General features: G+C 33.8%; 2 protein-coding genes across 13 annotated transcripts in view; one reads left to right on the forward strand and one right to left on the reverse strand.

Annotated features, from left to right (window-relative positions):
- Nucleotides 1-6,446, forward strand: part of dop (microtubule-associated serine/threonine (MAST) protein kinase dop) — a 64,423-nt gene extending 57,977 nt beyond the window's left edge. For all 4 annotated transcript variants that reach the window (XM_085201726.1, XM_085201727.1, XM_085201728.1 and 1 more), the window contains 5 exons: nt 246-470; nt 617-792; nt 1,120-1,601; nt 2,219-2,341; nt 2,735-6,446. In XM_085201726.1, the coding sequence (XP_085057852.1) occupies nt 246-470; nt 617-792; nt 1,120-1,601; nt 2,219-2,341; nt 2,735-2,884 (1,156 nt within the window). In that variant the 3' untranslated portion in view covers nt 2,885-6,446. The remainder of the gene's footprint in view (nt 1-245; nt 471-616; nt 793-1,119; nt 1,602-2,218; nt 2,342-2,734) is intronic.
- A 514-nt stretch (nt 6,447-6,960) lies between these two features.
- Nucleotides 6,961-16,053, reverse strand: part of LOC146529703 (uncharacterized) — a 60,022-nt gene continuing 50,929 nt past the window's right edge. For 5 of the 9 annotated variants that reach the window (XM_085201731.1, XM_085201736.1, XM_085201730.1 and 2 more), the window contains 6 exons: nt 15,813-15,943; nt 15,282-15,499; nt 14,758-14,880; nt 13,834-14,037; nt 12,183-12,383; nt 6,961-9,983 (listed from right to left, as the gene is read on the reverse strand). In XM_085201731.1, the coding sequence (XP_085057857.1) occupies nt 9,580-9,983; nt 12,183-12,383; nt 13,834-14,037; nt 14,758-14,880; nt 15,282-15,499; nt 15,813-15,943 (1,281 nt within the window). In that variant the 3' untranslated portion in view covers nt 6,961-9,579. Of the gene's footprint in view, nt 9,984-10,918; nt 11,225-12,182; nt 12,384-13,833; nt 14,038-14,757; nt 14,881-15,281; nt 15,500-15,812; nt 15,944-16,053 lie in introns of all 9 variants that reach the window. The other 4 variants (XR_014879001.1, XM_085201732.1, XM_085201737.1 and 1 more) reach the window with 4 other exon arrangements.

Raw genomic sequence — 16,053 nt, forward strand, 5'->3', positions numbered from 1 at the left:
TGTGTTTATTTTTTTGTAATTCGTATTCTTGTCAGTTACATTCATTTCATCACATGCTTTTCTGTTACATTAACTTTTTGATGTTCACATATTTTGGTTAACATAATACATACTTAATTTATGGTTCCATTTGTGTGTAATAATAAATAAATAAATATATCAAATAAGTCAATTCCTTAATATATCGCTTTATTAGATTTATTATGGAAACAATAATATGTGTCTATGAATCTATGAAATTACAGATTACACCCCCGTTCCGCGGAAGCCAAATGCTCCATATCACCACTGTGCTGTGCGGGAGTGCCCAGCGCGTCCGCCGTGACCAGCACGAGGCGGGGTAGCTCGTGGAGGCCACCCGCGCCTGCGCCGCCCACGCCGCCGCCGCCCGACAAGGAGGAACCCACGCTGCCGCGCATCGCCGAAGAAAAGGACTCACCCACGCACCACGCGGCCCGTCCGCCCGCCAGGTACGTAGGTAAGGCGACGAGCGCGAGGGCGACCCGCGCTGCCCAAGCCGTCGCCGTCCTACAAAGAGGAGCCCACGTTGCCGCGCATCGCCGAGGAGTTTTAAATAATGTTACAACTTTATTAAAAAATCCGTTGTTTCCAACAGGACACCAGCCAAACAAAACACGCCAAGCATATTCACGTCTTCGCCAAAAGCAAGCTTAGACAAGTCGGCGTTTGAAGCGAGTACCTCTTTCGCGTCCCTCTCTCTCTCTGACGAGTCCTTCGTAGATACCAGCATGGATGTCTCTACTATTGATACTTCGAGGGATATTAATATTGGTAATTATGTTTATTGTATGTTATTGTCTTTTTATGATGTTGTTTTGTCTTATTGTTATTTTATCTTAATTTCCCCGCCACCGTCTTGATGACTATTTACACTTACACCTTTCTGTTTCTTTGCTATATGTATCTGCAATATGTGTCTGCAGAGAAACCATAAGCTTAGATACAACGCTGAAATTGATTTTACTTTTGAATTCTATTATCGTTTAGTAAAATAAACAGTGATAGAAAAAAAATGTATTTAAAATAAATTAAAAACACTATAAGAATACTTTGTGAAAATTATATTTATCTTTGATCAAATGTAACTTTTTTATACAGATGACAGCCGATCAAGCATTGATATAAGTATACCCACATCAGACCTCAGCAAGAAACTCACCACCACGCAAGATACAACACCTAGTGTAATAGAAACACAACCGAAAACAAGGAAAAAATCCGACTCAAGTCTTAAAGAGGAAGATTCCAAAGCAAAAGATAAATCTAAAAAAGAAGAAAAAATACTTAAAAAACAAGACTCAATAAAGAAAATAGAAAAAGTAGAGTTGAAAGTAGAAGAAAAAGAAGTTCCTAAAGTCGAGGAGAAATCTAAACAAGAAAAGGCGATGGAACGGAGTGGTTCTGTTCGTAGATCTGAGAGTAAGCAAGAAAAAGAAGCAAGAGAGGTCAAAGACAAGAAGCAAGAAAAGCAAGAAAAAGCTGAAAAGAAACAAGAAAAGAGCGAAGCTAAGCGGTCTGAGTCTATAAAGAAGAGTGAAGAGAGGGGGTTGAAACGGCAAGAGTCTATGGAGGCTTGTAAGGTCGGTAAACGTCTTTATTATGTGACCCTTAAATATAATTGTGCCATCGTGATTGGCTGGCTGCCTGTGAGGGAGTCGACGACTGTAAGGGCGCCCCCTGCGGGGCTCGACGTGATTGGTTGTGAGTTCTGTCCTCACTCGGAAAATGGTTATACTTAATTTTTTGGCTGCCGCTCAACAGCTTATATTTATATAGGCTTATATTTTAAGTAAGTTTATTTGTCTAGTTTATTTAGACAATCAAATCTACCGTGGACCAAATTGACACCTTTTTTAGACTTTTTTTGTTAAATAAGTGAAATGCTACACTTCCATTTTTTTATCATAAATTAAAAATTCGGCTTCATGTTGTATCCCGTACAAAGCAGGGCAGGCAGAGGGAACCTAGTGTTGAGAAATTCCATTTACCAGTTTCCACGGAATTTTTAGAGGCATTGCGTGTTGAGAGGCGGAACTCAGGTGCTAGAGCTCAGGTACTAGAGCGAAGAAATGAAAATATTAACAAATAATAATTTATTCCCTCAAGAGGGGTCCAACCACAACCGTCACATGACAGTGACATCTTTATGCCACACCGGCCTCAATAATTTTAATTTTATAAATTCATTTTAACACAGTCGCCAGAAGAAAGCGAAAGTCGCAAGAACAGCAGCATGGTCAGTAAGTTGCTCGGCGTCATGACTCGCAAGCGCGACGACGACGACCATCGAGCGAAACGAGACAAACATGCTAAGAAAAAGGTTAGTTTCTACTTTCAATATATTTGTGTTTGTCTGTCTGTTTCTGTGAAACATAATAGGAAGTAAACTTAGTAAAACTTTAGGTAATTAAGATTAGTTCGTCACACGCTGACCAATCTTCGAGACATTATGTGTTGTGTGGCGGAACTCAATGCTGCGCTTTGTCTTGTAACCGGAGCGGGAAAAATGATGATGAACTGTTCCTCCGTGTGAAAGTAGAATCCGGCGCGTATACTGTTCAGTACACTTCAACAGTATATTATTGACTTTTACAAACAAATATGATTTTTTCTCTTATTAACTTTATTTAATGGTAATATAAAGTCAATTCTTTACATAATATTACTTATATAAAATATGGATATTTGCGTTATATGTGACTCATTTCCCCAGAATACACCGAATCCACAGCAACCGACACAACCACAGAAACCTCTAGAAGCTCCGATACCAGAAAAAAACAACGAAAAACAAGACACAGAAGACAAAAAAGCAAAAAAAGGACGCGGAAGAGCGTCGAGTTCGTCATCTGCTGAAAAGTAAATTTTTAACTTTAGAATACTTTTATATAATATAATAGTGTCTTTCAAAAATACTTTGGCGCATTTGTTGCAAGAATACAATTAAATTGTAAGTGTTCTGTTCAAGAATAATAAACTGGACAAGAATATAAGACATAATTACCATATATTTTGATTTTAATAAAAAAAATAATTATTCTTATTCAAATAATTCATTAAAACTTTAAATGATTAATGTTTGAACTTTAAAAAGCATTTTTAAATTAAACATTTCATTGTTGTTATCAAATAATTGGTATATATTTTTGTCTTATTGGCTATCGTTAGCCATTTTTGAAGTAGAGTCTAGAATAAAATTTATATTTTTTAAAACTAAAGAATACTCGATGGCACAATTGTAATATTAGAATAACTTCCTTTAATAACATGCTTAAATCCGCTGGAAGGATTTAAAAACTTGGTAAATATATTCGAACATTTTCATTGACGGTAAAATATTTGGTAATTAATGTGGTAAAAAATGGTAAAAACTAACCAAACCTCAATCTAGGCTTCTTGTATTTGAAAATGCATGTGTGTAGACTATTTCATACAATTTGATATTAGATGTATTGGAATGCACTTTTTGTATGTATCATTCAAAAATATTTTATATTGTAGTTCAATAGTCTTAAAGATACTGCGATATTCTGATAACTTACTATTAGGTGGTTAGGTGTCCAATATTTATAACGTTTTAAATACAAAGAAATAAACAGTATGGCTTTCAACAATTACATTACTTTAAAAAAATACGGATTTAGTGCCGAATAAAAGTTAATTGGTATCTCTGAGTGTGGCTATTATTAATATTTTTTATAATTAAATAATTAAAGATCGCAACAGTAAATAATACAATATATGAACCAACCGTATTGTTTTCGTTATGCATGTAATGGATAATGTCGTAAATAATAAAAATGAATCAATTCCATTTATTAAAAAACTCGCTGGAAGCTTTTAGTAGATGATGTGTAGTGTGTTTTTGGTTATTTTGCATTCGTCATAGAAAGACATGTATATATAACCTTCTCGCTCACTCACAATGGAAATAACAAATAAATATTGTTCATGTGTATGCGTAAATCAGGTTTTTAATTATTATAATATATTTAGATCCTGTCTTCAGTATTACGTTATTGAAGCGCTTCTCTTCTCTTCTTTTGGTCGACATTTTTTTTAAATTGTATTCTCATAGCATAGTTTACGTAGTGTTTAATTATAGTGCTGACATTCTATGCTGTTCTTCTCACACAGTAGCAAATATTATATATTAGAAAGAGATGGCGTTATTTTTTATTAACTTTTATTAAAAAAGTATGTGCTGAAAGAGATGGACTAAGGGCTCAGTTGTATAATTTCACGTGATTAGGTTAAGGGTTGAAATATATTTTTTGTAAACTTTTTTTCATTATTTAGATTTAAGATTTATTATTGTGATAATATTTTTACGTTTATGATTTTGTTTTTAACTTACTCTTTTTAAAGTTGTCTTTCTGTTTTTAGGTTCATTTTTGTTTATTGAATTCATTTGAGTAGTTTATGATTAAGTGAAGTTTGTCTAAACCAGGTACTGTATGTTTTACGTTCGTTTTTAATTAAAAAATGGTAACATTTTAATGTTCTGCGGTATAAATAGCAATTTTATGTATTAAGAACCTAAAAAGAGAGTTTCTTTCTTAGATTTAAAAGCAAAAAAACTACACTTTAAAAAGTTAATTATCATATCTTAAAGTAAATATTCTTAGCTTCCTATGTTTAATTGTTAAAATATTAGTCAAAAAGCTCATGAAACAATCGATTTATAATCGTTATGCCTAAGTTATTCGATCTCTAAATAAATAATTAATTAAAGTAATATATATTCGATGGAACTTTGTTCTCGTAAATACGAATCGATTCGATCGAACGAATATCGATTTATTAATCATGCTATTAACATCTGTCATATCAGTACATTCCTGTAAAATCACTATAAAACACCCTCTTCTGAATACTATGAAGTGCCATATTATGATTTTTGAGTACACTTGTTGGAAAATCGATTCTTTTTGCTATATAACAAACGATTATTCTAACATTTATATTACATGCCATGATTTACTTGTAAATTTTATTGAACATTTAATAATGAAGTTTTTATTTTATTAGAAAAAAAAAATTACAATGACTTATTTGATTGTTGCATTTTGTATACAATATTTTTTGTGTTTCAAACTAGTAACTCCATAGTCACTGCTTGCAGGATATTTTTTTTAATATTTGTAATTGTAAATAAAATCAAAGAAAATATAATTTGTTCCTAAGTAAAAACAATACATTATGTAAATTTAAGCAATCATTTATTTGACAAATGCATGTAAAAGTACATAACGTTATTGCTATAGTTTTATTAGTATGAAATTTAGAGGCTTGCCTTTCATTGCACTTGTAAATATCGTTTCTTTTAAAATTATTAATTATTTAATATAGAGTAAATTTAAATTAAAAGAAAGACTCGTGTTGTTTTCTAACGCGTTAAAACATTCCTCATACGAGTTTGCTTTTTACTTTGCAGTTTTTTTAAATAAATTATCAGATTATTTCCTGTTTTCTAATAATACGTTACTTCTTAATTCTTGTTTGTGATACAAGAAATAATAAGTAATTTATTTCAGTCATTTTTTAATTACTAAACTATTGATTTAATTGTATATATACAGTACAATCGATTTCATTTTAAATATCATTAAACTTTTATCAAAATGTTTTTATAAAAGTACAGATAATATTTTTTTGCAAATGTAAAAAATATATGTCCAATTTAATATTTTTTAAAATATTATAATCTATAAATACTCATTGGTTAATTATTATTTTTAATTCGCTTATGATATTTGTGCATGGCAATACAGGGTATATAGATTGCCCTATTTTATTTTCATACTTGCAACCTGTAAATTCATGCAACGTCTGTATATAAACGAGATCAACATTCTAATTATTGTACGCAGTTTGATTTGGGACCATCAGTTTCGTCTTTTATCTAACAACGCTTATTTTAAGTAGATTTGTTTGTTGAAGTTTCAAATTTATGATATATATACGTACGTACATACATACATATTTATAAATATAATAGATTATTCATATTGTTTGATTGTTGTATTTTTAAAAATTAAAACTCGAATTTGAATCAATTGAAGTTTAATCGATTTTAAAAAACGCCGTTTAGCTATATGATTTTTTTATAAATTTACTTTATCATTGAATATTATGAATGTGTTAAATAATAAAATAAATGATATCTGTGTATTATGGTCAATGATATATAAAATATATAAACGTCGGTCGGTTGTAAGTGGTGTAAAATATAAGCTTGTAGTATTATTTTATTTTACTGTGTTGCCTGCCATAAAATTGTTAACGCAAATACAAATGTAGCGTTTAAATGGATGTGATTTTTTAATTAAGTGTCTAATGAATAGTAAGCCAGGGAACCTTTTCTCTAAGTAAATGTGTACGATTCAATATGATATGAAATAAAGTCATGAATTAACTGTTTAGTGTTGACTTTTAATTAAGTTTCTTAATTTTATTTTATCCTTTTGTGAGCACAGTTTATTTATCTAAAGTTTTTTTATAGCTTTAAGCCGTAGCCTAACAGTGTAGGCAGAGGGAACCTAGGAACCTAGTGCAAATTTAACGCCGCTTCGCCTCGTAACCAGACCAAATGAATAAAATGACTTACTACTACTATTATTAATATATATTTTGTACTTTTAAATATTGTTTCTTAATGTTTTTTCAACTTCGCACTGTATGTCACATATAGCGGGGTAGTCATGGGGAATTTAGTATTAAGATTTTTTATTCTCCAAGTACCGACTAATTTACAAGATATTGCGCTGCGCTTTATTATGTTCTATGATAATTACTTTACTGCGCATTACCTGATTTGTGTACTTTACCTTTCGATTTGGATATTCTAATTTATAATACTATAATGTTTAACGTGTCGTTATATTCGTTATATATTCATCAAGTTCCTCAATTAAGGCAAAAATGAAACCACAAATATAACTTTCCATACGTTTTTATTGAGGTGTCCATTTTGATTTAACAACTGAAGAAGAAATGAGGCTATAACTTATAAGTAAATCGTAGCAAAGCTAACTTATTTGACTGCGATGCTCAATGCTCAATGCTCTGTGGGGAGCGGGGGGCGGAGGTCATGTACAGTGATGTTTGTGCGCGGAGACACAGTATGTAAGTACAACAAACAAACAAATACCAAGTAACTGATGGGAGAGATCACACAGAATACACGCTTCAATTATAGCTACTATTACAATACGAGAACATTAATAGTGTCGTTAATGCATAATCAAGTTGCTTATAAAATACTTAGTTTGATGTTTTTACCGTACATTGTTTTTTTAACTATTCAAACAGAAATAAATTACAGGTAAATTGTTTTATACATTAAGTAGGGATGGAAACTAGTTTTTATTACATTTTGTTACTTATAAATCATGACAAATCAAACAAATTATTTAAATTTGCTTTTTTTCAGCAATTTAATTATCTTGTTATACAATTAACTATTCTTGTATTTCCATCACTAGAACACAACTCAACACGCAAATAAAACTTAAGGACAGGCATCTTAACGCCAAGACCGTTACAATTATAATACTAACATAGAAATGTCTAAATTAACTAACATTACCCTGTTCTACGGAATTCCATAGAAGTTGTAAATTCAACCAAATGTTATACTCTTAATAAAATTACACAAATAATGCAATAACATAGTACATATTATGTATTTATATTAAAAATTTGATTTACCAAAGCATTTCTCTCTAAGACGTTTAAAGAGAGCCTCGTCGGGCGTCAACTTGCAGTCCAGGCTTTTCACTTCTACATCTTCCATCCTTCCATCGTCCTGATACTGAGACTCGAATATATCTATCGAGTGTTGCCTCGGTCTTTCCATTTTGCATCCTTGCGGACCAATTTTAGTCGGCTTTCTTTCGTTCTTAACATCGTTGAAACGTGATTGCGTCTTCCAAGCGCGTTGTTCGATGATAGGTGTAATTGACATATTCGGTGGAGAGAAGTACGAGAAGAAGGGGCTGGACGTTTTAGCCTCCTTTTGGTCTTCATTTTTGTATACATCTAAGAAGGAGAACGAGTAGTCGGCGTCGACAACTTCGTGCACGTATGACGTGACATGGCGCCGCGTGACGTTCACGGCGGTCTCGTGACTCATGCTCTGGTGTACCTTCCCTATGGTGTCTAATTTCGTTTGAGAGTTCTTCACAAACATATTAAAATCGTAAAACCTATCAACGCTTTCAGCACACTTGTAACAGATCGTCGTTAGTGGATCCGTTTCTTCTATTATGAGCTTCAAACACACCAATATTTTATCTAACATTTTACTCTTTCGACAGTAACTACTAAAAAGTGAAATATTGAAGTCAGTCGTAGACAAGCACAGGCGACACGCTTCACGAGAAATATTCATTTTATATTGTATTTCTAACGTTGAATTATTCGCTAAGTAAAATTTATTGAGTTTTCCCGCCGAAATTTTGTAGACTTCTGTATACAGATAAAGCAGAACTCTTCAAAAAATATTTTTTAAATTTTTATCTACACTTGTAAGAAGTTAATGTGAAGAATTATTTTATTAAAAATAATTTGTTATTTTTGCAAAAAATACTACTTTTGGACGGCCAGTTGCAAGTATACTCTGCTCTTATATTCTTAGTCCGTCTACGTTGAAATAAAAGAACTTAAAAAAACATTAGCGTCGAAATAAAATAAAAGTAATAATTATAATGAAATATTAAATTAATACCATTTTTGAAAGTAAAATGAAGTAAAAAAATAAATTTCATAAAAATAAAATATATTTTATTATAATTACACTTAAAGACCGGTATTATAAGTTTGTATGGATGCGAGTTTTGTTATGATGGACGGACAGACAGACGGTATACAAAGCGGAATATGATTGGGAGACGCCACAAAACCTGAAAATGCAACAGCAAATTATGAAGAATAGCTCAAAAATGCAGCAAAATGTCGCAAAATATGTTAATTGTTAATAGAGGGCAGATACATTGAAAAGTGGGAGGCTACCTAGTACTGCCTACGTAGTATGTCTTCAAGGCTTACAAGTAAGGATACAACATTAGTTTACTTAGTCATTTTAAAATTACTGTAACTCTGGATAAGAAAGAAACTGGAATTCGAAATCCTTATAAGATTAATTACAATGTATTAGTAACCCATCAATCACAATCTAGTCATCGGTGTCTAGATATTGGAATTATCATTTACAAATGTTTGTACTAAATATTATCATAAAACCAATCCAAAGGAAGAACTTTTAAAGAGAAACAGTAATTTAAACATTAAAATATTTGCTCAAATAAATAATCTATTGAATGTTGTCATTTGTATATTATATATCCCGATATCTAGTCCTACCTATCACAAGCCATCACACCTATTAGAACATCAATAAATAAATAACCGATACACTCGTCTGAAGCGAAGCTATAATAAATTGTATTTTCCTACGTTGGAAATCGTGACAATGCTTGCGTTTGTTTGACCATCGAGATCATCGATGAAGCTAGGAACTTATTGCCACAATTTGCCGACTATCTATTGAATTGACTAAACATCATCTTCCTTCTTGCCCCAGAACTTGTCGAACCTCGTACGAGCTCTGTCGAGTACATCTGCAGCGGTCAGCCCCCCTGTGTTGGGGGTCTCATTAACAACAGTAGTGTCGACAACCCCTGGGGCCACTTGCGTTGCTTCAGTCGACTTTTTAATCACCTCTTTTTCTTTAATCTCTTTTATTTCCTGGCTGGGAGTATCAGGGGTTAACTGGTTGCTATTTAGTCCATTAATACCATTCACTTTATTCATGTCGAGAGCCTTGGTCTCATCGATGGGAGTCAGACTGATAGGAGTGGTGGGGGTCTTGTCGGTGCGCTTGCTCAGGCTGGTTGGTGACTCACTTTTTTTAAGTGAACGAATTGGAGACATTTGCTGGTGATGAATTGGTGCGATTTCTGGAAAAGGTGCCGCTCGGTTTAATCTTATGTTTGACCTAAAATTGAGCTTGGAAGCTTCAGATAAGTATCTGAAACTTCCAATATACATATAAAGCACAGATAGCTAACAAAGATTTTAAATTTATACTTATATAGAAACAGTAAAACGCTAACATCGTGTGGCTAATGGTAGTCCTCTACAGTGACTCTAAATTTTATTCAAGATTATAAAAATCTAAGGATAAACAGTTCATATATTTGGCATTGCTCGGATCACGAGCTGTCATTCCTTAAAACTATACATTTACAATTACAAATTTTTATATATATCCATTATGTATCATTGCCAAATTACATATTATATTATAATGCCTAACTTCCAATAACAGTTTTATAATGTAAGGAATGCATTTGAATAAGATCATGACATTCTAATAATAATATTTCACTTTTACATGCTACCGCTATGGATGTAGATATCGCCACCAACATGTTTTCATCTTAAATAGACATATATTGCATTTACATAGAAATATTTAAATTTCTAGATGTTGGTGTAGGTATCATATAGAAAGTTAGAAAATGTCATGCGTCCTCTACTTAAAGGAGAGGGGCAAACAGAACTAGTTAGAAAGTCTAGCTAAACCATAGATAGGATTTCTTGAAGAAATCATGCAATAACCACATAGAAACGATGGTATGAACCGCGGGGGTTATGTATAGTCAAAAGGAGCTATCCTAAAAGCCATCGTCATAAAGTAGCCGGGGAGCGATGAGAAGTTGTCAAACTCAAGTTTACAATGATTGCAGAATGACAACCTCTGTAAGGGAAATGGCAGCATGCAAAAGTGAACGAGAAATGAGATGATTAAACAAGAGTAAAGTCGGGTGCCATACAGTGACAGTGTACGCAAACATCGAAACAGACACACACACAACAAGTGAATACATACGTGGTCGACGTCTCAGCGGAGTACGGTCAAAATAAAAAAGCATCTCAATTATTGGAATAACACAATTTAATCATGAACTACTTAATAGATATAATATAAAACAGGTTATATATTTTCTTGTGTCGGTAGTGTGTCGTGGGCATGTGGCAGTGAGCGGCGTCACTGTCGCATGTCGCGTGTCTGTCACACTTATTAAAACGTGTATGACCGATGTCTAGGCGAGCGCGGTCGTCGTACCTGCCGGCTTCGGCTCCTCGGCCATTGAGGCGCTCTTAAAGTCAGAGCTAGGGCGCTTAATGCTCTCATCTGAAATATGGTGAGTGATTTGTATGGTAGATGGCGTGACAATTGTGAAAACTACACGTTCCCTGTCTGCACACATTTGACAGCTGTCAAACTGCTTTCAGTCGGTCGCCGCCATTGTGAAGCCTAAACACATTTTGCACAGTTGTGTAGAAAGAGAACGTTGTCTACAAAATGTTTCAAAATAATATTTCATAACAAACACAAAATGTCAATGAATAACATAAGAGTATGGTGAGTAATTTTAATGAGTGTTTCCATTTGAAATTCTCTTTTGTTTATATTACATACGGTATGTACAATGTACGGTACATGATTTCATTGTGTCAGTGTTGCAAGCCTCTACGCTGTACTGTGGTGTGTGGGTACTAGTCACACTCGTTGCATTACGATGGCATGGTAGAGATCATGTCGGCTAGCTAACTGTCTCGCATGAGTGTGATGGCTTCTCTTGAGTATTAAAATTTAATCACTAATATGTTTTGAGTTATGTCCGGTTGTTTAGGATATTAGTGTTTAAATTTTGTATCATCTACTTTAAGTAACCTTAATTATTACATTCCTATAGATTCCACGAATACCTATCTACGTTAAGAGTATCTTGTCCACAATTTGGTTCAAATCCTGATAATTTGAGGTAGAAATGCTATGACGTCGTCAGTCGTGTATCTGTCTTACATTACACACTATGCTTACATCGAATATTTAAAGTTAAAAATAACGAAACCAATTCTAATCATCATCAAAATATCCATATCTACCTACAGATACTATAAAATGTAAGAATAACACACAAATAAGAGGTAGATATTACAAACATAAACAAATTACTACTATGATTTCGAATGGCAACACTACCGATTGAAAAAGATACTCTCGATGCATATCACAAGGTCTGTCCTGATTGCTTAACTTAGTTTAATAATGTTAGCCGCCAATCTGTTGAAAAGGCTGAACTCACCGCTTTTCACGTTCTGCGTGACGGTGAAGGTCTTGCCGGTGTCGAGGGGCACGGTCCAGTTGACGGGGTCCGGAGACCGCATGTTCATCTGCTCGGGGGACTTGACCCGGGTGGGCTCGGGGGGAGACTTCACCACGGGGGAGTCGTCGAAGAAGTGGTCCTTGGCGACGGAGGCGCTGCGGTGTGCGGGGATATCGTCGTCTGGAATTTTTTTGGTATGTCTTTGATTATTATTGTTAGCAGTTTGGTAATTTACCTCAGTAGTTTATGGGTAGTACTTTTTTGTGGATTTTGATTCGTGGAGTCTATTCTTCTTTTGTCTCATTGTATATACTAACTTTTGAATGGTAGAACCGAGTTTCTCATTTTAATAGAATGTATCAAATGCTCATGAAATTTAGAAAGAAAATTTATATTTTTAGTACACTGACAATCTTGAGAATTTATTTCGTGACTTTGGTAGATTAGGCAGGTGTTATTTTTTTAAATGTTTAATATACTAGGAAAGGGTTTTATAATAGGGGTTTTACTATGGCTAAATATAACTACAACACAGAAAATCACGACATCAATAAACACATACACATTTTGTAATAATCTATTTGTTTCTAAAAACAAAGCCAATTTCATAATTTTATGTACATACGTTCAAAGAAATTTATGACACCATTTCTACCAGTGCCGTTTGAATAGTGACATTAATTTATATTTTGTTTATTTTGTAAATACAATAAACAAGTAAGTAAGTAAGTTGGGATAAGCTGTTTAAAACATTGTATAAAAAGTCTATCGTTAATCTAAAAAAAGACTCCTAAATTGCTCATAGATTGAATAAAACTAACTTTTCCGTTTTTGCATACTTATTTTAAATTTTATATAATGAAATAGGCTTATATTGTATTCACTGTTCGTCTAATAGTGGATATACATAATATACTATATCTTTTGAGAATTTTGTGAACATTAGAAAAACAGTGATATAGTAAATTAAGTAGATCCTGTAACACATAATCATGCAAGAATTATATATTTAAAACAAACGACGGAAGGAGTTACTTTAATCTAGAGGTAACATCGTAATAGACTACATTTTCAAATGTAAAACTGTACCCACACCTGAATTACCTTTCATTTTGTATTATTTCACAAAAATATTATATCTAGGTATATGTAAAAAGTCCCAATTTCAATAATAATCAGTGAAATAAAACAATTAAATTCAAATTCCTATGATAAAAGAATACATATGTAGATAAATAATAATATATATTAATAAGGTTTGATTTTTAACATTTTTTGTCCATAATAATATAAAGAAAATATTTCCCCATTTTTTCTTTTTTTTTGGACACATTCTTGACTAACGTGTTGAGTGCAGGTGTTACAAACGGACAACACTGACATATAACACTCTTGTGGGGTGACGAAGCCATTCTTACTTCGGTGCCAACGCGTATTTACGTGACACAGCGTTGCGTTGACGCACTGACATTACAACCAGAAAAAAACTCCAAAATTCTATAAGAAAAAGCCAATTCAAAGCTAGTTCTATGAAGATTACTGGCTAATTTAAGCGTATGCGCACATAAATAAGCCTCTCATCTAGAACACAGAGCGTCGACGCAACTGTCACCTGTATTTACGTACGCACCCAATTTTATCCCCACTTTTGTTACGCTGCGACTGCGTCTGCCTCTTCCCGGCGTGATGGCCCCTTTTGCCCCAATGACCTCACCTGCCCCAATTGCCTCATTTTCCCCGATGACCCCATTCATAGCTTTGCTAGGGGCAGAAGGCGATCGGCCCCCTCGAGATGACCTAACCCTATTACTACCTCCCCTACTTAACGGCAAACCTACATAACAAATGCCACGCTAAATTTTGTATTCGGGAGAATTGACACCAAAATTTTGTGTTCAAAAAAGTGATAATTTTAATACTTTCAATATATAATGTACACGAAAATACTTATTTCTTATTTTAAAATGGTTTTGGTGCCAAGATCTCGAAACTTGGATCGGGGTCAAGCATCAGGCAGGAATGATAGTAAAGTTAGCATTAGTATTACCTACTAAGAACACACCAAATTTTAATATTACAAAAGAAATTAGAACAACTACATAACTTTATATTTGGCAACAAATACTGTCATATTAAATCCCATGAAAAATCTAAACAGAAGTAGGAAATTCCCTTCTACATAATTCTAGTTCTATTCGTGAAATAATGTTCATTCATTTAATAAAACAAAAAAAGGTAAATTTCATCAAAATAATTTAACAAAAAAGAAGATTGTAAATTTCCTACACTTATTTTATTGATATAAAAAATACAGAAAAAGAATATTACAACAACCGATTAATAATTCATCTGCCATTACAACAGCCAGGATAATACTAATAAACGTATTTTGTTCTCAAAGATTATGACAATTAAAAGTATATCAAGAACAAACATACACCCATCCTAAGCATCCATAACATCAAATGGTCTATTGAAATATAGGTCCTAAACGAATTTAAAATCCTTTCTAAACCATAGCATAGCTACTTCTATCCTAAAAAAGCAGACTTACCAGTAGGTTTGATGGGCCGCGGTAAGTCACCGTTGGGCATGTGGCGCACGGTAGGGACGGGCGCGGGGTCAGCAGAGCGAGGCCGGCGACGAGGTGAACGGAAAGCCCCTTCTGATTTAGCCCCTAGAACGCATAAAAATAATTTAAGTTACATTATAATTGCAAAATAAAAAGGAATTATTTTGAGAGGTATTTTTGAAAGGATTTATATATTTTAAATTCTTTGCTTTGGTGTTTAGGCAAAGCGCGGCGTTGAGTTCCGCCATTCAACACGCAATGACTCCAGAATTCGGTGAAAACCTTTCTTAACATGATATTCTTTCAGCCTACCGTGCTGCGTGCGGGATGATGTAGCTTGAAGCTAAAAAAAATTGAAAATTTTACGTAAACCAAAACCAAAACCTGTTTGTTACAAGAAAAAAAAGCAATAGAAAAGGAGATATTTTTTTCAATAAAATCTAATGTTGCTCCGTAAATTTTTAACATTGTATACATTTAAGCTTTTTTATTGTGAATTATCGTACCTTCATGGGCAGCTCCTTCATCGAAGCTATGTCCCTGCAACTTCTTTCTCTGCTTTTGGGGCGAGGTCTTATGAGGAGATCGTTCCAGAGCCTTGGTCTCTTGCAACTTGGCGTGGATAGATTGGTGCGGCGCCGAACGGAAGGATCTAAACTTCTTTGGAGACAGATTTCTTGACTCCTTGCCATCCTTCTCATCGCGTGGCAGAGCCCTGAAAGCACTTGTTTTGTTATAGATACAATTTTTTTTATACAATACTATGCACTACGTGATACACGCATTTTCCTTTGCTTTACGTTTGCTAACTTCTGGCTGATGATATCTAAACTACGCATAGCATCAAAAATGGCTTCATTATTCGCAATCCAAGCCATTCGTTGCTAGCACCAGCCCCAATACAAAAATTCAAACAATGTCAGTGTAAGCGGATATATCCGGCTCGAAGGACCGGGGAACAAAAAATATGCGGGAATAGGTCCTTAGTGCAGGATGGTGTTTCCGAACAAAATAATAATATCGAGTGCATCACTTACTTGTGATTGGTGGAAGCAAGTGATAGGGCTGACAGCGAGGACCTTCGGGATACTTGGTACCAGAGCTCGATTTGCTTATTGTAAAGCTGAGTGATGTGTTCAGGAGCTAGTTCGGTTCCCCAGCCGCGGTACTGTCGAATTAATGGCAATTTTGAATATGATGAAGCATGATTGCGATATACCACTTTCCAAATAGCTTTTGCGTATTTGATAAGTGGTATAATATGCTACGTTGCCAATA

This window comes from Heliconius melpomene, chromosome 18 (assembly GCF_056956725.1).
Source record: "Heliconius melpomene rosina isolate 202511_hmr_F chromosome 18, ASM5695672v1, whole genome shotgun sequence".
Classification (NCBI taxonomy): Eukaryota; Metazoa; Arthropoda; class Insecta; order Lepidoptera; family Nymphalidae; genus Heliconius; species Heliconius melpomene.